This window comes from Xenopus tropicalis, chromosome 1, assembly GCF_000004195.4.
Source record: "Xenopus tropicalis strain Nigerian chromosome 1, UCB_Xtro_10.0, whole genome shotgun sequence".
Taxonomy (NCBI): Eukaryota; Metazoa; Chordata; class Amphibia; order Anura; family Pipidae; genus Xenopus; species Xenopus tropicalis.
Genome location: NC_030677.2, coordinates 58244069 through 58270883, shown reverse-complemented (window position 1 = coordinate 58270883; position 26815 = coordinate 58244069). Strand labels below are relative to the sequence as shown.

Below are 26815 nucleotides of genomic sequence, written 5' to 3'. Positions count from 1 at the left end.
AGGAAGTGCATTGGCATATATTGGAATCAGCCTTTACTTGTCCTTTATTGAAAGGAGTATAAGGCACACGTAGAAGCTTTTGTAACTATGATAAAGATGTTTCAAACACAAGGTGCTTCTCCTGCCCAGCCACTGTATAGATTAAGATACCAAGAATGGATGTTCCTGTATATAGAATTCCATTTTTTGCTTTTAAAAGAAAAATCTTTGGCAAATAAACTCTGCCCCTATACAGGGTATCTCATCCTGTCCCCAATCACAATCTGATTAACTCAACCTAACACTACTTCCCTTTTGAGATTTCCATCACATTTCAGAAGAAGTATTCAGGCTTCTAAATATTTAACATCAGTCCCACATTAGCAGTTGGCATAGGTGTCATCTTTACTTTCAGAGAGCCCCAGGGGGCAAAACAATTTTAGAATATGCCAGAGCTGAATTGCGTTGATTGACTTAATTGCAAAGAAAAATATAATAGATATATTTTTTTGTTCCTTCATAAACAAGCAAAGCAACATAAAAACAAGTCTTTTCTTGCTTTGAAATCATCAAACGAAAGCTCAGAATAGAATACGTTGCTGGCATTACTGGCACTTTGCTAAGCTAACTCTTGCTGCCCCTCTCTGCCGTGCCTTTGCACCCCATCCTCTCTTATATGCAAGGGGGTATTTGTATTTAAAGGGTGTCCGTGGTAAATGACTTACTCTGCTTAAATTTGACCATACACGGACAGATTTAAGCTGCAGATTTAGATTCAGACCAATTCAGCAGCTTATCTGCCCATATATGGGCACCCCGACAGGCAACCAGAGCACTATCTGGTCTAAAATTGGCCATATATCAATCAGGCAGTTTTGATTTTCACTTAGAACAAGGACCGCATCATTTATACGGTCCTTGTTCTAACAGGTATAACATAATAGCCAGAACACTACTTCCTCCTTTACAGCTCTCTAAGTGGTTACCAGTCAAGTAACCAATCAGTGACTTGGGGGGGGGGGGTCATATGTCATATAACTGTTCAGTTAGTTTGCTATTGAATCTGACATACATGCTCACAAACTAATTGAACAATTATGTCCAAAGTGCCCCCCCCTAAAGTCCCTGATTAGAGAGCTTAAAGCAGGAAGTAGTGTTCTGGCTATTATGTTAGCCATCTGTCCACTCCAGCCTTTATAGATTACATTTTTGCCTAACTAACTATATTACAAATATGTTTTATTTTGCAGTTTTATTTTTACACTGAACTGTTCCTTTTAAAGACTTGTTTGAAGACTGGAAAACATTTGAGACCCCTCTTAAAAAAAAAAAGGGCTATTTGCTGTATGTCAATAAACATATTTAATCAAAGCTAACGTAATTCTGGGCAGCAGGATATACGAGAAGTGATTTATGTAATAACCCATCCCATCAATCTGCTTTTGTACTGCTGACAATTTCACTATAATGCACACTTCTCTATTCTCTTGGTATCCATAATCATTTTGAAATGATAAATCTTTGGTTCTTATTTCACACCCTGCATCCAGGTTCTCTTCCTACCACTTTGTTGTATTTGCTAACAAATCCTCTTTCTCTGTTTTCTTCCGGTTGTTGTGTATGTGTGCATGCCTCCCAACATTTGAAGAGTAGAAGGAGGAACAAAAATATCTGCTGTGTGGAGCGTGGCAAAATTTTTCAGACCATGCTCACATTATGGCCACGCCCCTCAAAACAGGCCCATTTCAAAAAACCACACCTGAAACGCATAACACGCACAAAGTGCACCAGAAGACAGACACGGTGGCCCCAATCATTTCATGACATATTGTGGCCCTAAGGATTTTTATTATGCACCGTGGCACCTGTATATCATGACAGACATTGGTAGCCAGGGCCCCCTAAAACACTGATAGCCAGGGGCCCCCCTAAAACATTGGTAGCCAGGTGCTACGTTTCGCATTGGTGCCAGAGCAGGGACCCCCTAAAACACTGCTAGCCAAGTCAGCCCAGGGCCCCCTAAAACAATGCTGGTCCTCCCCCAGTGTCCCCATACTATGGGCCGCTCCCCACTGCAGCATCCTCCAGCTCCCCCCAGCATCCACCCCAACATCCTCCAGCTCCCCCCAGCATCCACCCCAACATCCTCTAGCTCCCCCCAGCATCCACCCAATATCCTCCAGCTCCCCCCAGCATCCACCCAACATCCTCCAGCTCTCTCCCAGTGTCCTCTCCAACATCCTTCAGCTCCCCCTTAGCTTCCTCCAGGTCCCTCCCAGTGTCCTCCCCAACATCCTTTAGCTCCCCCCAAGTATCCTCTAGCTCCCCCCAGCATCCTCCCCAACATCTTTCAGCTTCCTGCAGCATGCACCCCAGTGTCCCCCAGCTGCCCCTTACCTTCCTCCAGCTTCCTCCCAGCATCCTCCCAAATATCCTTCACCTCCCCCGCAACGTCCTACCCTGCGTCCCCCTGCTTCCTGCGGCTCCCCCTGCTCCCTCCTGCTACGTCCCCTGGCTCTTCTTCTCCCCATGAAGTCACACTCACGTCTCTAGGGAGCACCGCAGCTTCTGCACCGTTGATGCCGCGGGACATTTACAAGTCAATCCGGGACAGCGTGGCGAAATTGGGACTGTGGTGTAAAGTGGGACAGTTGGGAGATATGGTGTGTGTGGGGGGGGGGGGGGGGAGGTGTGCATCATGGTTCTGTACCTACTTCCTCTGTGATACTGAAAAGATACACACTTTCATTTACAAGTAACAGATAAACCACTAATCATGGCCTTATCCTATCTCCCGATTAAATGTAAAACGCCGGTGGGATGGCATATGCGGTGTCGCGATTTCCCCGAAATCGCTGAAGTTTCCTCTCAAGGCAACTTCCACTATTTCGGGAAATCCCGTTCCACTGCTCCTTAGCTCTGGCATTCTATTCCTGTCCCACTGCTCCTTACCTCTGGCATTCTATTCCTGTCCCACTGCTCCTTACCTCTGGCATTCTATTCCTGTCCCACTGCTCCTTAACTCTGGCATTCTATTTCTGTCCCACTGCTCCTTAACTCTGGCATTCTATTTCTAAATTCCACCTTAAGGCACACTCGCTAAATCTCTTTCAAAAGTAACTCAATTCCTAACTTTTTGGGCACTAGAACAATCCCAGCCTTGGAGCTTAAAGGCCTATGGCCAACTCTTTGTGCACTTACCTACATTTTTTGGTGCCTGTATGTTATCCACTCAATTAGAATGTAAGCTCAACGGTGCAGGAATCACCTTCCTACCATCCTATCACATGGCATGTAATCTCTGTGTATTTATACTTATATTTACTATAATGTTGTCTTCCCAATTTGTAAATACTGTAAAATTGTACAGCACTCTGTATCCTAGTAATGCTTTATAAAGTTATACATACATACATCCCTTTACATCCCAGTAGTGTTTGAAGACTATTTTTCTTGAGATTTGTGCTTATATGGTGTATGTGCAGGACCACCATCAGAAAACTTGGGGCCCTGTACAAGGTATTTATATGGGGCCCCCATTAACACAAATGCGCAGTACTTGTCCACGCCCCTTGTGTGTGCAATATAAACAGCTGATGTTACTCTATAATAAGTAGTTCATATAAAAAGTTATATTAGCTAATGTTCTAATTAACAGTTAGTAATCCTACACTCCTTCCTGCCCCGCTCTGTGCTGTCATTACTTCCTATGTAAGTTACTTGAGTTATTGCACAAGGTATATAAAATATGTAAATTTAGTTGCCCAATAACTAGTCAGTGTTAGTTCACAAAAATAGTTAAAAAAAAAGTGCCAATAGGTCAGTCTTTAAATTGAGGAGGGGGCAGTGGAGTCTATCTAGAAATAAGTTGCATAAGTTTCTTTGAAAGTAATAGGGGCCCAAGGATGTTGCTGTGGGGCCCAAAAATCAGCCTCTACCCTGCTGAAAAGTTAATGTAGGAAACGCTAATGTAATTCAGTAAATAGATTCTAATATGATAAATAAGTTACTAAAATAGTTAATTAATGTGCTAATAATAAGTAATTGGGGGCAGTGGAGTTTGTCCCCTTCCTGCCCCAGTCAAGCTTCTCTGCATTGTATTTTACTTGATACAAATTCTAGGCAGGTTACGTTAATTTTTTGCAGTTACGTAAATTGTATAAGTTTTACCATAACTTAATAACAGGCACGGCACACCAGTACTCCCTTTTCCCCAATGGCAGTCCTGGGTGTGTGTATATAGAGGTACAATAATGAGGCATCGCTGCATATGCATCAAAGCCCCACTGTTCTGTGCAAATAAACAGTCTATACAAAACAGCACTACGTGCCCTTCTGAGATCTTAGTGTAGGGGTGTCCAGTCACTGTAACTGTATGTAATGTTGTACATCTGCCCACACTGATGTGTTTATATGATATGTTCAATTAAGTCAGAATAGCACTGTTCAATTTTCAATACACACAAACAAAAACGACGAATGAATTTTGATATACATTGTGCACATATTTACCTTCTGCCTTGAAAGCATCCATGATTTTATTGTTGGTACTAATACACTTCCCAGAAGAATTTGAGCTGGGTGGTAGATTAGCAGAGGAACTGATATTAACGAGAGATGTTCATATCCTGCAAACACGATCTTCAGCATAGGGATTCCTGGGAACAGAAGATCACTGGGTTATGGATATGACACAATCTTCCTTTATATATAGACTATCAAATTGTATATATACACTTCCAAACACATGCACAGTGCTGCTATAATTGGCAGAAAATACTAGGGATGCACCCTTGGACAGCTTGGGATTCGGCCAAGATTTCAGCAGGATTCGGATTTGGCTGAATCCATGCTCCTGGCCAAACCGAATCCGAATCCTTAAAATCGTGTGACTTTTTGTCACATTAACACAGAAGTTGAAAATCATTTGTAGTTTAATTTCACTAAAGGTAAATAGTTAGGTTGGGTTGAAAAAAGTCCATGGTTAACATAACATAATTAGTAAGCACAAACAAACCGCACACAGGACGTTTAATTCAACGTTTCGGGTTAGACTCAAGCCGTCTTCAGCACACACAATTACAATGTGAAACTGGGTAAAACGGAGAGTCTGCACAAAATAAAAAATATTTCTAATATAGTTAGTTAGGCAAAAATGTAATCCATAAAGGCTGGAGTGAGCGGATATCTAACATAATAGCCAGACCAATACTTCCTGCTTTCAGCTCTCAAACCTTAGTAACTCAGCGTCATTAGTGGGGGCCACATGGGACCTAACTGTTCAGTTAGTTTGTGAGCACGCAGGTCAGCTTCAAAACCAAATTAACTGAACATTTATGTCCCATATGCCTCCCCTCCCCCCTCAAGTCACTGAGTGGCTACTGACTGCTAACAGCTTAGATAGCTGTAAAAGAGGAAGTAGTGTTCTGGTTACTATGACATCCATCCACCCCAGCTTTTATAGATTACTATAACTATTCTGAAAACATTTTATTGTTTTGCACAGTCTATTTATTTTAACCAGTTTCACTTCTACACTGAACTGTCCCTTTTAATAGAATTTGCATCACATCATCACCCAGCAAGGATTTCACAACTTCACTGCCCTCACTGCGAAGAACCACCTATGCTGCTTCAATTGAAAGTTCTGTTCCTCTAGGGAAGGCCTCTGATGTGTTGATCTCTTCTATGGAAAAAAATATCCTCCACTATCTGTCTATAATATCTACTAATGTACTTGTAAAGAGTAATTATGTCCTAATGCAAGCATCTTTTTTCAGAGAAAACAACCCCAACCCCAAAATAACCAAATGTTACTCCCTCTGCTAAAGGGAAATGAAATAAACAGTGCCTCCTCCAACAGCCCACTCATTGTGCACACTGTGTTACAGAACCCAGAGCCCTGGTCTGTATTATATTATATTATATATATCCCTCTCAAGTAAAATACTGCCGAGCAACTTGTAAAGACTGGTATAAGATGAGTGACAAAGCTCCGACTAAAAGGATATTTTAGGGAAAGATTCTTCTGAAAGGACAGTATAACTTGTTTAATTTTGTATTTGCCAAATTAGTTTCACATAACTGAATTAATAAAGGGTACCACTCTTGGAGAAAATGTTACCTCCAGAGCAGGACATTGAAGGAGGCCTCTAGGAACAGGGTGCCTGAATTAGCAGCCCTAAAGCTGCCCCCTCAGAAATCCATCTCCTAGGCTAATGCCACATTAAGCTGACTTTTGGACTGATGATAAATGTAGGCCTAGAATAAGCCCCTACACTGGCATTTGCTTTTCACTGTGCTGTACCTGGAACCATTTTGTCGGCCGGGGTGCAGGCTTTAAATGCATACTCACGCATTTTTGTGTCTAAATCCACTCCATGTACCTGCAGCCGGGCTGATGCAAGGGCTCCGGGTGCAGACACAGCTAAAAGGCTGATGCCAGCACAGAGGGATTAGCCTTAAAGAGGTTGCTTTTTGTCGTCGCTGGTAACCTGCCATAGACTGCTGTCTGAAGCAATGGTCTACCCTTGCCCCACTGCAGGAGCAGCTCAGTCTAGGAGAATATTTAATTAGTTTTTTTCTTTTTTTACATACTGTATCACATTATCCCTCTATTTATAATAGTTTTCTCTTTAAGAATGCATGGATGCCTTTAATTGCCCTACATATACACCAGTGCTCTTTTCTACTAGATGGCCTGACAGAATAGGATCAGAATCAGTCAGAGATGTCTAGTATGCATGAGACCATACTGATGGCACATTCCCTTTTACAGCTGTCAGAAACAATTTGTCTGTTTTACAGTTATATGTACAAATGTAAATACCAAATACAAATACAATATTAGCTTGTGCTGCCTTATGGGATGTGTGTATGCTCAAAAATAATCTCTTGCGCAAAGTCTGCTTTTTACTATTTTTATATTCTTTATCCTGTAGGAGTAATTGCCATCACTGAGCTTTAACAAGACGCAGAACCAAAAATTGATGACCAGAGTCCTTGTGCAACCAATCTATTTCTAATTGACTTTTCCAGAAAGTGCCGTAGTTAATATAAGTATCAGTGAATTCAGTCCATTCATAAGAATAGTATCCACTGACTTACCATGTAAAGGGCAAGTTAGTTGATGCTATGCTTAATGAATAACAACTGAAGTCAACTGGCTTGCCCTAAATATGATATGAAGGCACCAACCAACCTCTCAACACCAGCATAAGAGCTTGGTTCTTAGTAGAAATATAAATTTAAGCTGATGCAATGCAGCAGGGACTTTTCATTTTGCCATCTCCGGAGCAATATAATCAAAGCAAATTAATTGCTATGTTCAACAGGAACTGATTCTCTGCACCATGGTTGACAGATTCCAATGGGACTTTACGAGATGGCATTTGACGTTACGGAAGTAAGCACTATGCATGCATTTAGAAGGACTTTAAGCTGTCATGCTGAAAAATGTTTATAAAACATTAATCAAAAATGCCTCTTTAATACAATGTATTGTCTGGGAGATGTTAAGTGGCACATATTGCAAATGGATTCCTTTCTGACTAAAGTAATTTCTAGCAAAGCTTTTCTCCCAATGCTGTGGAGGAATGGAGGAATAGCGAAGAGACAGAGCATTTCACTGTCACATTACTATATGATTCAAACACAGGGGAAATCACTAATGCACAGCATGCCATAATTCTATATCTCTATGATGTTTGTCGCAATTTACCCAACAGAGCTTGACACTTGTGCTATACTACTAGGCAACTAGGCTACTACTAAGCAAGTTTTTCATTTGAAGGGAAAGCCAGGATTAGGTAAAATCCTTCCCGAAAATCCCATCGGGTAGCCATCCTGTAGAGCTTGCAGTTCAAAATATCATTGCCCAGTGTTGCAATAATCTGCCAAAGGATCTAAAGCTTGTATCTGGGCACACAGGCTTGATAGCAAGCACCATCTCAGTGGTCCAAGAAGACATGAGAGAAGCCCAGTCAGTGACATTAACACTTTTGCAAAAAGCTTTGGCTTCCTGAATACTCCACATTCTTATTACTTCATAAGGTACTAAGTGCCTCATACAAGTTAGTCAAGTCAAACAAATCTACAAATTTTGTAGACTTTTTCATTTCACACTTTGTGGGGATCCCCAATGGTTTTTACAATATACTGTGCACTATTATTATACTACACTTGGCATATAAAATGGAAAATAAAAAGTTGCAAAGCACCCAGACCCCCAATTTGAAAAAAATGGTGAAATAAATACAAAGTTTGTTGCCCAAACATTTGGTATGGTTTCTAAACCTATTTTATAACAAGTTTTAAAAGTTTATAACTTGTATAGCTGTATAAGTATTTGAAGAAGCAAAGTAGTTTTCCCAAATATCAGGGGCCAATGATAAGAGTTTAAAAAGTGAGTTTAAGTGAGTGGTCCCCAGCACTATCTAAAATTTAGAACATTCTGCTCTAGTCATGTTACATAGTAACATAGTAACATAGTAAGTTGGGTTGAAAAAAGACATACGTCCATCAAGTTCAACCATAATGCCTATATATAACCTGCCTAACTACTAGTTGATCCAGAGGAAGGCAAAAAACCCCATCTGAAGCCTCTCTAATTTGCCGCAGAGGGGAAAAAATTCCTTCCTGACTCCAAGATGGCAATCGGACCAGTCCCTGGATCAACTTGTACTAAGAGCTATCTCCCATAACCCTGTATTCCCTCACTTGCTAAGAATCCATCCAGCCCCTTCTTGGGGGACTGATTCGGGGAGGGAATTCCAGAACTTCACAGCTCTCACTGTAAAAAATCCTTTCCGAATATTTAAATGGAACCTCCCTTCTTCTTAACGAAGTGGGTGCCCTCGTGTCCGTTGGAAGGACCTACTGGTAAATAAAACATTAGAAAGGTTTATTATATGATCCCTTTATATATTTATACATAGTTATCATGTCACCTCTTAAGCGCCTCTTCTCCAGTGTAAACAGACCCAACTTGGCCAGTCTTTCTTCATAACTGAGACTTTCCATACCCTTTACCAGCTTAGTTGCCCTTCTCTGGACCCTCTCTAACTCAATAATGTCCCGTTTGAGCACTGGAGACCAAAACTGAACAGCATATTCTAGATGGGGCCTTACCAGCGCTCTGTAAAGGGGAAGAATAACCCTCTCCTCCCGTGAATCTATACCCCTTTTAATACAGCTCAAAACCTTACATCTAAGGTGGGCAATGTGGGAGTCCAAATATAAAGAGCTTTCTGCCATTATAATGCTAACTCCTATAGTAAAGCCCTTTGCTGTTAGGTCACTAACTTTTGAAAGAACAGAGAGAAAATTTTTAAAGATGGTTTTAAAAGTAAAAACAAATCTCTTTAATTATTAAGTTAGAGTGTTTGTTCTTAATGGTTGGAGATCTTTTAGAAGATATAAGCTGCTACTGGACTACTCTAGATATACCCCACTATATACACTACATTTAAACTAAAGGTCCCGGGATTCTTTCATTCCTAAGGACTCTGGTTTAAGGAAAGAATTCAAGGTCAGGACTGTAAGGGCAAACAAGGTTTTGAACTGTGTTAAAAGGGGCACAGATTTGCAGGAGGGGGTTATTCTTCCACTTTACAGAGCGCAAGCAAGTCCCCATCTAGAATATGTCATGCAGTTTTGGTCTCCGGTTCTCAAATACATCATTATTGAGTTAAAGTTGGTGCAGAGAAGGGTAACTAAGCTGGTGAAGAGTATGGAAAGTCTCAGTTATGAAGAAAGACTGGCCAAGTTGGGATTGTTTATGCTGGAGAAGAGGAGCTTAAGGGGTGATATGATAACTATGTATAAATATTTAAGGGGATCATATAATAATCTCTCTAATGTTTTATTTACCAGTAGGTCCTTCCATTGACATGAGTCTGAATATTTAGAAAGGATTTTTTACTGTGCTGTGAAGCTGTGAACTTCCCTCCCTGAATCAGTCGTACTGGCTGATACATTATATAGCTTCAAGAAGGGGTTGGTTGGCTTTTTATAAAGTGAGGGAAAACAGGGTTATGGGAGATAGCTCTTAGTACAAGTTGATTCATGAAATGGTACAATTGCCATTTTGGAGTCAAAAAGGAATTTTTTTTCCCCTCTGAGGCAAATTAGAGAGGCTTCAGATGGGGTTTTTGCCTTCCTCTGGATCAACTATCAGTTAGGCAGGTTATATATAGGCATTATGGTTGAACTTGATGGATGTGTCTTTTTCAACCCAACTTACTATGTAATAGAGAGTGGACAATAATATTCACTTATTCAATATATAATGCCTGTTGGTCATTATATATTGCCCCATGCATAATTATGTTGATATTTTCTTTGCTTTTTTCAAACAGCAAATGCAGGAAGGCAAATCTACATAAACCTACAAGATTCCTTCATGCCCAAAAAACAAATACTCTAAATTTGTGATTTTCCATCTACTAAACAAATTTACTGCCAGCACAAAAAGACCATAGGACGAAATGTTAAATCTCTTTCACCGAATGGATCCGGCAGAGCATCAGACAGGTGGTTAATGCCATTAACAATATCCTCTTTAGAAACCTGTTTACTTTATTCTCTTTAAGTATATATACATGTCACAGAGAAACATGAATGCGCTGTCATTAAAGGCAGCAATCGGGCTTCATGTGTCGCTCTCTATTATGCGTACTTCTTGGAAGACACAAGCCAAATAAATAATTGGAGAGGTGCAGCCCTGAATGACAATCGTTTTTCATGTGTCTCTTTGTCGCGAGCTCAGATTGAAAGATGTACACTTCAAGTGAAAGCACATCTCTGGGGCGAGATTCTCCAGTTCAAACGCGGTAAACAACTGTTGTTTCTCTGATGCACACTTTAGTACTGCTGGAGGCAAACTTTCTAAATATTAATAAAAACCTACTGCTAGCAGTATGTACAGATGAATAGGCGGCATCAGGACACAAAGCCTTTGGTGACATTTCCGGACACATCTGAGAAATGCTGCAATCAAAGGATTTATATGCAGGGTGAGAGAAAAAGGGATACGTGCCTTTTATATCATTTTGGAAGTTGTGTAGGAAATATAAGCTTAGTTTTAAGTACCACATACACAGTGTGGTTTGGAAAGCTTGTCCTGTACAAGGGTATTTCTGGCAATTCTTACTGAGCCTAAAACTTTACGTAGTAATGACTTCAAGTAACCTGGTTTCAGAGGCAAATAAGGTGGGGTTTTTTCTGGAAAAGACAGTACACTGGAAATTGTGGGCAATGGGAACCAAACCTTCACTATTGTCTCCCTGCTGCATTGTGGGTGAAAAAAAACAAGTCAATTTGTGTCAGAAAATTTCTCCATGTAAATGAGCCCGGGCTTCCTGCACTGTCACCACTTTTTCCCCTATGTCTGTTCTTAAAAAAATGCATATTGTAGTTACTAAATGGAAGCTGGAAGCAAAAACATACATGTACTAAACCCCCCCATTACAGTAGGCCTGTGGGAGAGAATAGGGAGCTTGTGGTCAGCCAGCAGTAAGAAAATGGGGCACTTCCAAATTAACAGGCCAAGCCAGTAGGAACAAACTTTTAATGATAATGTTCAAATAGTTATCTTTAAATTTAATAATACCAAGCTTTTTGATCCAATATTAATACATAAAATTCTGTTTTTTATTTAACACTGCATATTGTTAAAGTATGCCTCATCGGAATGCATCACAAGTTATTTTGCCCCAATGTAGTTTTTTTTCTTAGCATTCCAGCATAAGCTGGCTGGCAGCAATTCCCAAGTTCCCTTGCTTGTAATTCAGGCTGGGCAAAAGTATGCATAGGTGTACGTACCTTTGTTAATAGCGGCACTGTACACTCAATTTTGTGTCCATTTTTTATTATATTTGAAATGAGCTGTAGTTATGTTGTACAGCTTTTACGGACAGTTTTGAATACGGCTTGAAAAGGGATATTATAGACATATGATGGTGCAACATAAAGCAGATAGGAAACATTGCAGTATAGAACTTGCTTAAAATACAAGATTTTTACATGCATAGTATAGAAATAATTTGTATACTATGAACGCATACCCACGTTTCACATTGTTTTTTGTGGTTCCACCAATTTATAATGCATTTCAGTAGTTGCATTTACATTAACACAATAAATATTGTAGTTCAAAGTAAAACTGATTTTTGTGCTTATATCCCTTGAGTACTAGAAGATTAAGTTGCTTTAACACATTTCCCTGGTTTAACATTTTACTGAATTTTATGTAATTTTTCCTGGTCCCCTAAAAAACATAAAATGGGGGATCTACTGTGTATATATATATATATATATATAGTTAGAGTTAGTTATACTGGCTCTTTAAGTACAATAATATGAATGCTACTTCTCTGAAGAACGTAGGTTGATTATTATTTGGGACAGGACTATGTATAGGAGTTTGCTTTGGCCTCAGACAAGTTGTGCTGTTGTATGGTCCCCGCCATCCAGAAAATGAAGATATCTATAAAAGCACATGATAATTGGAGGCCACCCAAGGGGGGCTGCATCCTAGAGTTTACCTGTGCTCTCGGCACTAAAAGAGCCACATTTCCTGTTACAATATAACCCCTCCCCCAGATAACTGGCTCTTTAAGATACCAGAAGTGGCTTTTTGCATTCCATGGTAAAGCTCCACTCTTACCTTGCTTAATGGCTTACTTTTTGCCATATTTGCTTTCCATATTTTTTTTTAAATGTTTTACCGGCCAGAGTCGGGGTGAAGATGAAAAGGGACAGGATGTGCTGTTAGGGGTCAGACAATGCCATAAATGGGAGGGGTCAGGACAAATGGGAGGGACAGTAGAAAAACTGGGTGGAGCAATGACACAACAGAGCATCAAAGATGGATTGGGTGGGCCAGGAGCTCAACTAAAGGGTGTTTAACTTATTTGTAAATACTAGCACTGGCCCTGGCAGGTTTTTTACCTGATGGCAGTAGAAAAGTAGAACTGTCTGTACTGAATTTTTCTGTTAAAGTTCTGTGCAAAAGCATTATTTTAAGTGGCAACACTGCCTTTTCCTTACTATAAAAGATATAGTACAGTCACAGAGTACAAGGATTAAAAAAGTAAATAAATCCAAACGCAGTAGAAATGCTTGTATTAAAGGTTTGATTTCAACATTACTGTCACTAAACAATAGATTAAAAGGGAAGCAAACTTGTCTTATGGATGGCACAGGTGATGGCACCACAGGATCCTGGCAGGAGGCATTATAATTACTGCAGCTGAAAATGACAATCTTTCTCTGTTAAATGCACAACACAGAAAGATTCCATTTTCATCTTAGTTGCTGTACATCTATCTATCTATTGATCGATGTACCTATCTATCACCAGAAAAAAAGGCAAGATAACATATTGCTATTAACTGCACCCAGACACACACTTCTCTTTCCTTAAAATGTTATTGGGTACAGTTTATATAATTAACATTAAACTGGTATTGATAGTCAGTTAATCTAACTACATGCATGTATGAACTCTTTGAAGTGTTCTATAACTCCACATAACAATAAGAAGCTACAAATGTATATTTGCAGACATTCTACATTCATGAGCTAATCTAGAATCCCTAATGAGAGACAGCAGCTAACAAGCAGCCATGTTGGACAGATCCTTGCTAGATGCACTGTAGTGATAGTAGAATGCTTTCTTGAGGCAGTTGCTATTGTGCTGAATGAACTCCAGGGAATGGCTTCCTGCCAGGTTTTCCAGCTGGATTAGAAGAAGCCATAGCTCACTGTCATTTTCAATGTGAAGACTCATAATTAAAGGTCAAATAGTCACTTCATCCACAATCAATCAATACAGAAAAAAGTGCTACTATCTAGTTCTAATCAATCAATAGCATAAGTAGTAATAAAAGGGATAAATCACATGTGTGTATTTAGAGGCTCTTCTCGCCTTCAAACAGAAAATATCAACTAAACAAAACAGACATACTGGAATAGCCTCTACCTTGTATCAATGACATTCTGTAATGCGCTAATAATACTGAAATGAAAGGCTTTTTAAGGATAACAAAGGGAAAGGCAAAGATCTTATTTAAAGTAAAACAGCTAGGTACCCAAAGGGTTAGTATCAGCTTCCCTCTAGAACAGTGGTTCTCAAACTTTGGGGCTGCCCATCTGGGATGCGCTTAGCCGAAAGGCCAATTAGGGTATGATTTGATATAGAGCCCAATTTCAAGAGCAATTTGGGTGAGATTTGCTTTCCTTAATATTCTTGGAATCATGGGTAAATGGCTGAAACAAAAATGATTTCCTATATACGAAATCATATTATGAGCTAAGGGGGGGCTGACTAAAGTTTCAACATCAAATGGAGTTAAAAAAAAATTAACAACCGCTGCTTTAAAAGGCAGGATGACTAGCATATAACTGCCCAGGAGGTGTAGTTCCTCTTCCCAAGCATGCACCCTTTAGTTCACACCACCAAAGCTCAAAAAATGCAGTAGTGTGGGACACTATGTGCTGCCTTCATGGTGCCCTGAATAAAATGATTCATCAGTGAATAAATACAAATCCCATTTTCTGTTGTTGGTGTTTCGAGAAGTCTGCTAACATAGGATCTTAACCATTGGCAGAATTTTTTGTCTAAAGGCTGTTTGTAAGGAGGCAAGGACCTCAACCATTTAGAACTTCATAAAAGTGACAGTCATCTCTCTGTGCACTTCGTCTGCCTGACTGCCATGAACCCATGATATGCTCATGACCCAAGTGGAATAAGATGACATGAGAAATGGAGCTTATATGCATAAGTGAGGCAAATAGTTCCATCTACTGACAGTAGACTTGCTGGTCTTCCTTCCCAGGTGAGGAGGAACAAAGAGGAAAAGAAAGGGGAACTCTGTTCTGCAAAGTGAGTGTATATTGAAGATATAAGGGACAACTGGGACAATGTTAATTCTCCCTGCATGTAAATTGCACTAAAGAATTCAGAATTCATATGGGTTTTTATTGCTCAGTTCTGTTGCTGAACATGAATTCCCCACACAGGACACAGGAAATAAATGTCTTCAACTGCTCATAGAAGGTTAGACTTTTGTTAAAGTTTGGCTTTTCACTCTACTGCGCATGCGCGTGCAGCGAACAAGGAAGAAGGAAGCGCTCGCTGCTACCCCGGGCTGGTGCTGTTCTCTCCATACAGGGGCACCAGCCCGGGGTAAAAGGTAAGCAATCTAAGTCACTTGGGGGTGCCTAACATTTTGGCACCCCCGAGTGACTTAGCCTTTCCTTCTCCTTTAATGTGTGTGACTGTCTGAAGGATATTAGCAATATTTTTGAAACCTATCATTTACCAGTCTGGATGACATTGTCATTTTTGCAGCAAACCTTTTGTGTAGATGCAGTAAGTTTAAATACAATTCCTGACAGAAGCCAGAAAAGATACAGTACGTAGGCAGCACAAAAGTGATCCCACCTACATTCAGTTCCAAGCTGCCTTTTTGTCTTTGGAGTATACGCTACATGAAAATACATAATGCATACCTCCCAACATTTTGAAAATGGAAGAGGGACTAAAAGAAATGCTGCAGGCAGCGTGGTGAAAATGTTTTGAGCACACCCCCTAAATACCACTCCCATTTGACTAAATTTGGCAAGTTATTTAAAGGTAAAAAGCTGAAATTGCCCTTTAAGCTGCAAGTCTCAGTTCCCAAGAGACCTGTTTAGTTTATTACCATTGTATCTCAGAGTGCAGGTGTGGCTTGTTAACTTTCTGGCTGCCAAAACTTTCTCTGCCAAAAGCTACTTTTTAATTAAATTTGTATCTTTTTTAGCTTTCAGTGTAGGAGATCAAAGGGAAATGAGGGACTTTTCAGTCAGAATCTGGGACTGCGGGTTGATCTGTCAAAAGAGGGACTGTCCCGTGAAAATAGGGAGGTATGATAATACATTGCAATGCTTAGGGTATTTGGGGACAACATATAAGAATTATTGCTCTACTTTAAAGACAAGGCATGGCAGCACACAGACTGTTTCTGTCAAAATATTTTGATGCCAATTTCAATAGAAACTAATACTTTGTGGTTTATGGCACAATTGGTTACTTACCTAGGGTGAGGGACTTGTGTGTAGAACAAAATACTATCGCCACAGTGTCGGCTGGGGTAAAACCAGTGTTTTTGCTACACATAAGAAGTTGTTAAGGAAAAAAACAAACAAAAGAAGGTTACTGGTTTAATCTTTTCCACTGCAATTAATAGCTGCATAGGACAATAAAAGCCCAACTTACTAAAACACATAAATAAAATTATTAAGGGACAATTAAAAGTAAGACATACACAAGCACATATACAGTTAACATATATGCTTTTGACTTGTCACTGCATACAAAGTACCAATGGATATAAGTAACAAAAAGAACATATAAATGCATGAGGTAAATCATCTGTGTGTGTTCAATAAAGAAAAAAATATATCATGTACATGTGACTGCTCCCGATTATGACAGCACCATGTGTTACATTTTTCTCCAATTGCAATAAATGCATTTCTGCTGTGCTGTTTCACCCTGTCCATATAGGCCATAAGGACATAAGTATTATTAACTAGAACAGATGAGCCACCTCCATGTCACGACTACTGCACCATAAATATCCCTGGGGAAAGGGTGCTTGTGCGGGAGGGTGTGAGCCTAGGGTGGCAAAAATGGGGGGGGAGGCATGTCACCTGCTGGCCACATCTGCACTGGGGACTGGACGATAGATTTTGACAGCTATTTAATTCTGCCATCAGTCCAGTTCACAGGGCAGCCAATCAATAAGGCTGGTGGTGCGAGTGCGACGCAGGGGGCTTAGAGCTAGGTTAAGGTATTATATATATAACAATATATGAAAATATACGAAAATAGGATTTTATTTGCCAAAAAAAATGATCTTGTGAGCTTAGTTAATATTTAGTAGAAGTTTCTGTTTCCCAGAGCTATGTGGGTAATGGGTTTCCAATAGATGATGGATCCAAGGGAAATGTTAAACTTAGGAGCTCTTAAAGAGCTATGTACAGCCTGTGGCCTTCCTAAATGCCAGTTCAAGAATCCCACTGACAGCCAAAACAGGCCACTTCTGGGACTGCTATGTCTCTCCCCAATTTTTGTACAAACATACCAGCATTTGTAAGCAAAAAGTAACAGAAGTAAGCATACCTTGTAGAAAAGAGGAATGTTAAAAGCATGAATGCCAGCTGGATAAAAAATACTGGAAAAATAAAACAAATATAATTAACAGGCAGTTCTATAACATTTAAATTGTACTCAAAAAAAATGTTTAAAGATATAAACATAAAACTGAACTTTAAAGGAGAACAAAGGCACCCTCACCATATTCTTTCCAACTTTCTGGTTGTCAAGATGGGTCCTGAACATGCTCAAACAATGAAGTTTGAAGGCTGAGCTGTCAATTAATTATAACTAACAGGTTGATAGAATGGTTAAAATAGTATTATATTCCATGCAGAAGAGTTTATTAGTAAATGATTTTCCTTTTCTGCATTAGAATGATTTTGAATGTATTTATTAACTGTTAAAGAATCCTGCTATCTAATTGAGACAGATACAAATAAGGAAATTAAAGTCGTAAATGGGAAAACATTTTGCAAAAAGAACAGAAATTTGCACTTGGCAATATAATGTTGTTCATTAAGCAGTTACTACATTGTAATTTCTTTTATTGCACCGTTTAAAGCTGTACTTGCAGGAGATGTAATTTTTATGTTGCAATATTACTTTCAGTAATAGCTTTATTAAATACACTGCACACTGGTATATGTATATTAAATATATGTGATGGGTAAAACATGTTTTTCTTGTACACAACATTCCTGGGAACAGCTTTTATTAAATTCCCCATCATTTATGTATGTGACATCAGATGCAATAACAATCAAGCAGTGGGTCAAAGTAGAACACTGTGTACAGGTGCAAGGCAAAGAGTTAATTAATTTGTGTATCAATTAATACACAGATAATTATTTACCGGTTTCCTGATATAAGGTCTAAACTGCACAAGGGACGTTACAACAAATACTACAAGTTAGAAAATGAAAATAAATATCTCACTATTGTTACTGCACACTGCATTGGTGCAATTTCAATAACCATCTTTGTAAATCAGTCTGTGAAATGTGATATCTATGGTACTGGCAGTAAGTCCCTGACAGACAGCCATACAATGAATGATCTATAGCAGGCAAGTGGTTATAGATATATAAAGTGCCTTGTAAAGATGTCCAGTTCATTGTTCAATTCTCTATGCTAAAATGTTGTCCTCAGTTTCCTTTTAGTTTTAGTGCTTTAAAACAAAAATATCACAATTTTTCAAGTGACATTGCTTAAAGGACAATGAAAGGTAAATATAAATTAAAAGTAAGTCTAAAGGCATTCTTATTAAGTACTTACTGCATATCTAAATTCCCAGATCCCTGCTTGCTTCTCTGAGATATGGTGCTGGCAGCCTACAGCAGTGTGAAGACTACAGTGATATCACTGAAATCTCTCTATCCTTCCTGTAGGCTGCCAGCGGCAGCATTCCTATTCTCTGAGCATGTGTGTAACTTGATCCTGTCTGCTGTTCTGAGCTACACATGCCCACCAGCCAATCAGAAGCGGATCTGGCAGAGGGGAGGGGGGGGGAGGGAATGAAACACATGTGCAGTATGAAGCAAGGAGGGAAAGGAAGGGAGAATACCTTTTTAGAGATGGCTGACTGTTCTAGAAAATGTGAAGTGAGTGTGACTGAGTAAATATTTGATTAGGTGAGCCAAAAGTGTAGCGTTTGGGCAGTAACGGACTATTGGGCAGTATGCTTTTTAAATTTTGACTTGCATTCTCCTTTAAGGCTACACAAAATGAAATGTGCTGATAGAATAAGTGATCGTATGTTAACAAAACAAACTTAAAATTTGTTTTTCTTAATGTCACTTCGTTTTACATTCACTCAAGTATTACAAAATCAATATTTTGTATTAGTAACAACTTGTAAGGGCTGTGACACACGGGGAGATTAGTCGCACCGCAACCAATCTCCCTTGTCGCGGGCGACTAATCTCCCTGCAATACCATCCCTGTAGGCCATCTTTTGTACTTGACGTATTCCAGTTTTATTTTGCCCTTGTGTTTGGGATCACTGCCCTGCTAAAAGATTAATATTCTCCCATGATGCAGTTTTTCAGCAGACTGAAACAGGCTGTGCTCTCCTGCATTAAGCACCTTCTATTTATCCTTCTGTTATGGAAAGATTTCCAGTGCCTTCCTATGAATACAGTCTCACTGCATCATGCTGCCAGAACCACCATTCTTTGCTGTAGGTATAGTGTTTTATATAGTCTTATATAGTTTTGGGAAGTAAGATTTGTGCACCAAATTCCTTACTGTGGTTTTATTTTAGAAAAAAACCTTTTCCCACATTGCAACTGTGTCACAGACTTTCTGGAAAACTCCAGATGTGATTTCACAACTGTTTGAGTAATGGCTTTTTTGTGCCACCCTCCCATACCTGCCAGTGTTATGGTTAACTAGTGGTCCTTTACTCCAGTCGCAGTGACAGAATGCTGTAGCTCTTTCAAAGTTATTGCTGGCCCCTCTGTGGCATTTTTCACAAGCCTCCTTGTTTATGCAGAGAGAAGTACCTTGTGCTCCTATGTTCATTCTACTTCATGGTCTGAATACTTTTGCAAGGCACTTTGTATATGTTTTTATTTTCAGGTATTTGATACTACACATTAGAATGGAATGGGCCCCACTGGGACCAAACAGGAAGAAAAAAACATACCAAATGTCAGATTAGCACTATACTTACTGATAAATACAATAATAACCAAGCTAAAAGTGTCTAGGTCGATGTTTGGGTTAGAGAATGTGTCGCAGAATGTTGTGTAGATAATCATTAGAAGGACACAGCTACTGATGGCACCAAACGGTGGCTTCTTCCTTTCCAACCAGTCCTTGATGTAGCGCCGTACTATCTGAAAGAGAAAAAAACAACAGGTTGCCTTTTTTCTGTATATCCACAGCCAACTTAGGCATCACAAAGTAAATCTGACAGCAAAAAGACATAAAGAGAAGAGCGTAAGCAGAATGACTGCCACAGTGGATTTCAAAAGCTTCCCAGCCACTACAGACGACTTCTGGGGAATTTAACAGTTTTAGTGCAACTTCCACTGGGCACATATAATGAGAGTATATTTTCAACTGCATTCAAATCTGTCCTTAATTATGTCAAATGTTCTTTGCTAGCTGTCACAGAGACAAGCCCATTAAGCCTCCCTGATGTTTATCTCCTCTGCTGATCCTAATGGATGTGTGTAATTATCACAATCCCTCTTGCATCAACAGACAATTCTGAGTGCAACTTTAGGAACCTTAAAATTGTGACATCTTCAGGAATTTTCATGACGGCAGATAATCGAATGTGATCCATGGAACACTTAAATATTTAAAAAGCCAAGGATGCACCAGAAGTTTTTAATTAAATTATAACTTATGCTTGAAAAGCAAAAGTGTATGTGTTGGGGGAGTTTAAATTATTCAAAGTCTGAATATCTGGAGTTTTCATAAATCTTAAGACAAATGCCATTTGAAATCTTTTATTTTAATTCAATTAATGGATGCATATGAACTAAACCACACAAGAGTAATTAAGGGGGAAATGCAGCCCTCTCTTTTATCTCTCCTTTTTCAGAGAAGGCATAGAAGAAGAGACTGACAAAGTGCAAATGGATCAGTTTTTACATATATCTCGCAAATCAATAATACAATTAAATATAATCAAAAATAGATGGCAGATAAAAGCAGGAAGAAAATGTCACCACCCAGATGAAAGCAAGGTCGTCATTTTTTGCTTTTAGATTTAATATACAAAAAGCATTTCTGTTGTTATTCTAATAATTTGCTGCCCCATGTGCAAAACTTTAAGACCACAAAATTAATCTTATGGACTTACTGTGTGAAGTTATATATGGTATTTTTTATATATTTAGATTTTTTTTTTTTATAAAGAAAGAGGTTACATTTTTTTGCTCAAAAAGCTAGTTAACAGCTTAAAAGGTGTAAAAGTTCTTGACATGACTGTATCAAGATTAGTAGTGGCTATACTGACAAGAATATATATATTGTAAAAAAAAAATTTTTGTTTTTTGAGATAATACCTCTAATTTTTACATTTCTATGAATTGGCAGAATTTTTGTTTGGACTTTCTGAAATCCTGTTCACTTTGAAATATGCTTTTAGTATGTTATAAACAGTGGTAATCTGCAGATACAGCCTCAATAACAGATTTTATTTAGTAGTGTTGAGTGAAACCTGGCTCTGACTGCTATGGTAATCTAAGCTTTCATTATGTTATTCATATTTTTTTTCAATTTCTCTTTTAAGTTAATGTCAGGTTACTTTAACTGGCCATAAAGGTGGCCATACATGTAGCAATTCTGATCTTTCCTGTTCTTTTCCCCCACTGACATTCAGGGCTGAATCGTTAGATGTGGAGGCTGAAACAATAGGAATTCAACCTCCACCTGCCGCTTCAGCCGTGAACGCAGATTTCGTTTGGGCGCCTTCAATAATAACCTGGCCGATCGCCAAGACAACCAATATCTGCAGCCTTTGCGATATCTGTCGTTGCATCGATCCCCCATCCACGCACCGATGGTATCATACGAAACCTCATTTCGTACGATATCATTGGTGCTTGTATGGCCAGCTTAATGCTCACAGATGCCTTACTTAATCGATGAACTGCCAAAAGTTTATGCGCCTCCGACGGGCCTACCTGCCCAATATCTGGCCAGATGTCAATCGGGCAGGTTTGATTTTCCTATCACAGATGTGGTCCTTGATCTACATCAAGAACTGCTTGCGTAGTGGCATTATGATAAGCCTAATATTACCCTCATCAAGGTAGGCATATTGGTGAAAGACACCCTTTTTTGAACACCTCATTAAACAAGCGGGTCTTCACTTGTATAGCCAGCTAAAGGTTTAAGGCTTCCCCACCAGAATTAATTTATGTTATTACTAGTTTGTTGCTATTGTTTTTGTCCTGCTCCATTTTTCCGTTCATTAATAATTAACAGTAAATATTGATTCATCTGATTGTGCTGCTTATTGATCAATGGGAGGGTACAGATAACACCCATAATAATACCCACGTTTTTTCCCACCATGCCAAGACCAGAATAAAAAGCAGTAGCAGCTACAAAAATGCAACTTTTTCAAATAAGTTTCTTTCCCTAAATTGCTGGATTACTTCAATTTTCTGGCAGCCTATATTAAACCAATGGCATATTTGGGAATGCTTTAAATTTCTCAGAACTGCTTGGGACCATTAATAGGCCATTACTTAAGTGTTGCTGCTGACCATATCCTAATAGAAAAGCTGGTCATTTTCTATCACAAAAATATATAGTATAGACTAAATATATTATTTTTATATAACAGTTTCCATCTGATAAAATGTCTGAAAACAAAATATTTCTATACAAATCTCAATGCTGCCAATGTTAAAGTCTGAAGTGCATTCCATTCAAACTTGAGCCATAAATTTGTGTGTTGGAAACACAGGGTAGTTTAGCTCTTGCCATCCCTAAACGCAGCTGATGGTACTTCTACACAAAACTTTTGTGTGCAACACAGCATGTCACTTACATCCTTCTGTGCCACAAGAGTTAATAAGTGGCCGAGCAGATACAGAATGCATGAATGATAATGTGCAGACATGCTTTTTATTATTTATTCATTGAAAACAGTGGGTTTTGGTGTGCTTCTTTGAAAAATGTTCAAACTGGTAGGATATACAGGCGCACTGTGAAAATTCTATGTCATTAACATTTAATCATAAATTGCTCTTTAATATAAAACATAAAATAAAGGTCTGTCACAAGCACTTATGTGCAGGAAAGGAAGATGGCATAAAAGCGCAGAGAAAGTAAGAGACATCAGTGTCTATCCATGGCACCAGTGTATGTGGCTTAACCCTTGCTGTCCAACTTATTTATTTATTTTACTCCAAGAAAGAACTTCTAGAAGAAGAACTGAGATTAAAGTGCACCGGCGTCCTTAGTAAGCACAGCAAGTAGCTGCTTGGGGACCATTAAAACTGTAAAAACACAGGTAGAATGTTTGAGAGGGGGAAGATGTTAATTTGCTTAACACAGACACAAGGACATGCGCCATTATGAAATAATAATGCAGAATATGCCTTTGCCTTGTTTGCTCTTGTATTTTGTAAAACGGGTATACAATAAATTTGACTGTTTGTTTTTGTTTTATTAACATTACAAGAAAGACTTGCAAACATTAATAGCAGTAACCAGCAGCATAACGATAAACAGGACACTGTAGAACACTGCAGCACAAAAAGAACATTCTGCTTTTTAAAGGGGTAGTATATCCTGTTTTCCAACATTGGTTAATGAATAATGCATGTGCATAATTTTTTCTGTTGTTGTAATTAGGAAATATGTACAGGTTTTTAGTAGTTTTAGCACTAAACAGAGCAATAACTAAAAGATTAAAAAGTAATCGACACGTTCATACAAGCACAATTAAAACAAACCACCAGTCCACTGAAAAGCCTCTGTATAAACAAACCCAATCCTTCTCTAAGAGGAAGCCTTTGTTAGGCTTTGAGATAGGAAGCAGCTCATTTTACAGTTGGCTGATTTGTTTTTTTTGTGCTTGTACTAATCAAACGTTTGTACAATAGAATGTTACTTTACAGTTTAGATTTTGGCCTTATTAGGGGAATAAATAACATAATTTTTTTTTATACATACATGTTTACTTGGCATTATATATTTTTTTGGAAGAACACAACTAGTTTTTGATATGGATTTTGAGGGCAATTCATCAAAGTGCAGATAAAAGCAAAAAAAAAAAAAAAAAAACAATAAAAACCAGGATTTGTGCTTTAAAGAAAACACATTTACGTGTGCATGACAGAAATAAATAGGATGCCAAGTTAAAGGTGACCTGTCACCCACACATAAAAAGCTGTATAATAAAAGTTCTTTTTTGTAATAAATCATCCATACCTATGATAAATGAATTTAAAAATCTGAGCTGTCAATCATATATTGCCTGCCCTGCCTCACTTGCCTGCTTGCTGTGACTGTAAATTGCAAGACTGAGGGGGAAAAAAATCAAATAATTGATATAGTGTAAGTAAAGTTTATTTTGCTTAACTAACATGATAGAAAAGGTCCCCTGAATCATTTTTATTTGTGGTATTACTGTTTTTAAGTGCCGCAGACTGTAGAATCCATAACATAATATACACACAAATAGAAGCTGTAAATTCTATGTTTCTGGTACTCATGCAACTCAATAGCAAAATTAATTCCTGGCAACACGTGCTGGAGCAACACAGCACACAGCTTTGCTGAAGGGTTGACTCAAAATCTTTCTATATTTCTCATGAACTGTATATTTACATCTTTAAATGTCTGCTAGATTGCTTTAAATACAAGGCACAAGTATGTAGTAAGAATGGAACCTAAGAATTTCCATGTATCAGGAAACTATGCTACGTTATCCACATACTCCCAATGGCTATACTTGCATGAAAAAATGCAGTCTGCAGTCCATCAACACTGTCCAAGAATGCAGTGCGTTGTCACATTATTTTATTTCAAGATTTATGTTATTTCGAAAGTCACCACTAACCTCTTTATATAGTCTCTAAGCCCCCTTGTCAGTTTTAGTTGTTATCTGTCATTAAAGTGATACTGACAGCAATCATGGCAATCAAGGCACACAAACCCACAGGGTTAGAGGGCTCTATGGGGTCCCCAGAATGGCCAGTCCAACACTCTGAACCCAGCTAAATTCACAGATACCCTAATTGAAGAAAATGTTTACATTCACCTGTACTGAGTACAATCTTGTGGAGTTGGGATAGTTTTGTAACAAACCTGGTTTATCCCTGAGGAAGAGCACAGTTGGTGCTCAAAACGTCTGACCTTTTTTCTTAATAAACGTGTTAATTTTTTTGCAAAGTCCTTGTGTATGCGGCTCACTGTCTGTATAATTATTTTTTTGCCAGCACCCTGGGCGTTTGAACATTTATAGGGTGTGCTCTGTTTGCTCTTTTATATATATATATATATATATATATATATATATATATACACACACACATACACAGGTATGGGACCCGGTATCCAGAATGCTCGGGACCAGGGGTTTTCCGTATAAGGGGTCTTTCCATAATTCGGATCTCCTTCCTCAAGTCGGCTAAAAAATTTATTTAAACAGTAATTAAACCCAATGGGACTGTTTTGGCTCCAATAAGGATTCATTACAAGGTACTGTTATATTATTACAGAGAAAAAGGAAATCATTTTTAAAAATGTAAATTATTTGATTAAAATGGAGTCTATGGGAGATGGCCTTCCTGTAATTCAGAAACTTTCTGGATAATGGGTTTCCGGATAAGGGGTCCTATACCTGTATATGTGTATATATATATATATATATATATATATATATATAATATAATATAATATATATTAAGATGCAGGTTATTCCTTTTAAAGAGGAATAAACATATGATATAGAGAATAAGGCTATCTACAATGCATGTATAAAAAGAAAGACCAGTAAAACACATTTTTCCACTATTTACACTATTTTCATTTCTGTTCTTTTTTTCCTAATGACTGCTCTCTCAACAATGAACATGCCTGCAATGGTGTTTTTCATGGGTAATTATACAGCATTCCAATTAATAGACAAGAAGTGATTCAACTTGCTTTCTCGGCCTATGTTCACAAATATGTCGCCTAGATTACTATTTAATATTGATGATCTGAACACTAATTAAATATACATGATGTTGGACTAACATTGCCAGTGACATCTGCAGAGCTTTGAGCAAGAGGCCACTCATTAGACACCTCCAGAGGATAACTTGGATGTGTTTTGAATCTGAACTGTCACCCACAATTGTATCCCAGAGAATCCTGTTGTTTTCCTGATGGCCCCAGCAACTCTACCTCCAGAGGGATAAAATCCAAACAAAATGGAAAACTGCTGGATGCTATAACTGTAAGTAAAAGCACATATAGAACAGGGAAGCTTGTGAAAAGCATAGAAATATATTAATAATTTACCGCTATGAAAACCAAATTGAGTCATCACAAAAAAATAATACATAAATAAATAAAAAATGTGGACTGTACATATATAAGCCAGGGCCAAGAATCTGAAAACATCTAAAAGAACACACACTCTGCACCTTTCTACAAACCAAGTGGAATCACTAAAAGGTTGGAACTCCACCTGTGTTTGAATTACTTTCTCACCAAGGAAGCAATATACAATTTATCTGTAAAAAAAAGTTCAATAATTTAAACAAACCTTTGATGGTTAAATCACCCTGTGGACAGGGCACAATTGGAGTGCCAGGTAGATGGCAGTAGACATGCAAATCAACTTTGGCTCAACATTTTATTAACAATATAAAAAAAGCTCGGATTCTGATCAGACTATGGTTTCCTAGTCCTATTACAGGTAAGACGAGCACCCCTTTTAAAATCACTTAGCTACCATTCTGCAGGGTACTTAATATTCTTGACAGCCAAAAAGCTTGTCTTGGGCTTAAATAGAATATTATAATTCTGCAATTTTCGTAAAAACTAACGAGGTTCTGTTTTAAGAACAGAAAGTCGATGTGCCCAGTTTAGCACATAACAAATGGCTGCATGGAAACAAGGTCCCTAAATACTGTAGGTTTTTCACCAAGCCTAAACACTGTCAGGTTAAACTAAATGGAGCCTCTCCTCTACAACAGTGCTGTCCAACTTCTGTTGTAGTGA

The 26815-nt window shown here is 38.5% G+C and overlaps 1 protein-coding gene across 1 annotated transcript in view; it reads right to left on the bottom strand.

The window, feature by feature from the left end:
- slc10a7 (solute carrier family 10 member 7) overlaps positions 1–26815 on the bottom strand; it is a 113357-nt gene that overhangs the window by 1584 nt on the left and 84958 nt on the right. Inside the window, 4 exon segments of the mRNA NM_001004977.2 lie at positions 4492–4637; positions 16060–16133; positions 17150–17201; positions 19800–19965. Of these exon segments, the coding sequence (NP_001004977.2) occupies positions 4492–4637; positions 16060–16133; positions 17150–17201; positions 19800–19965 (438 nt within the window).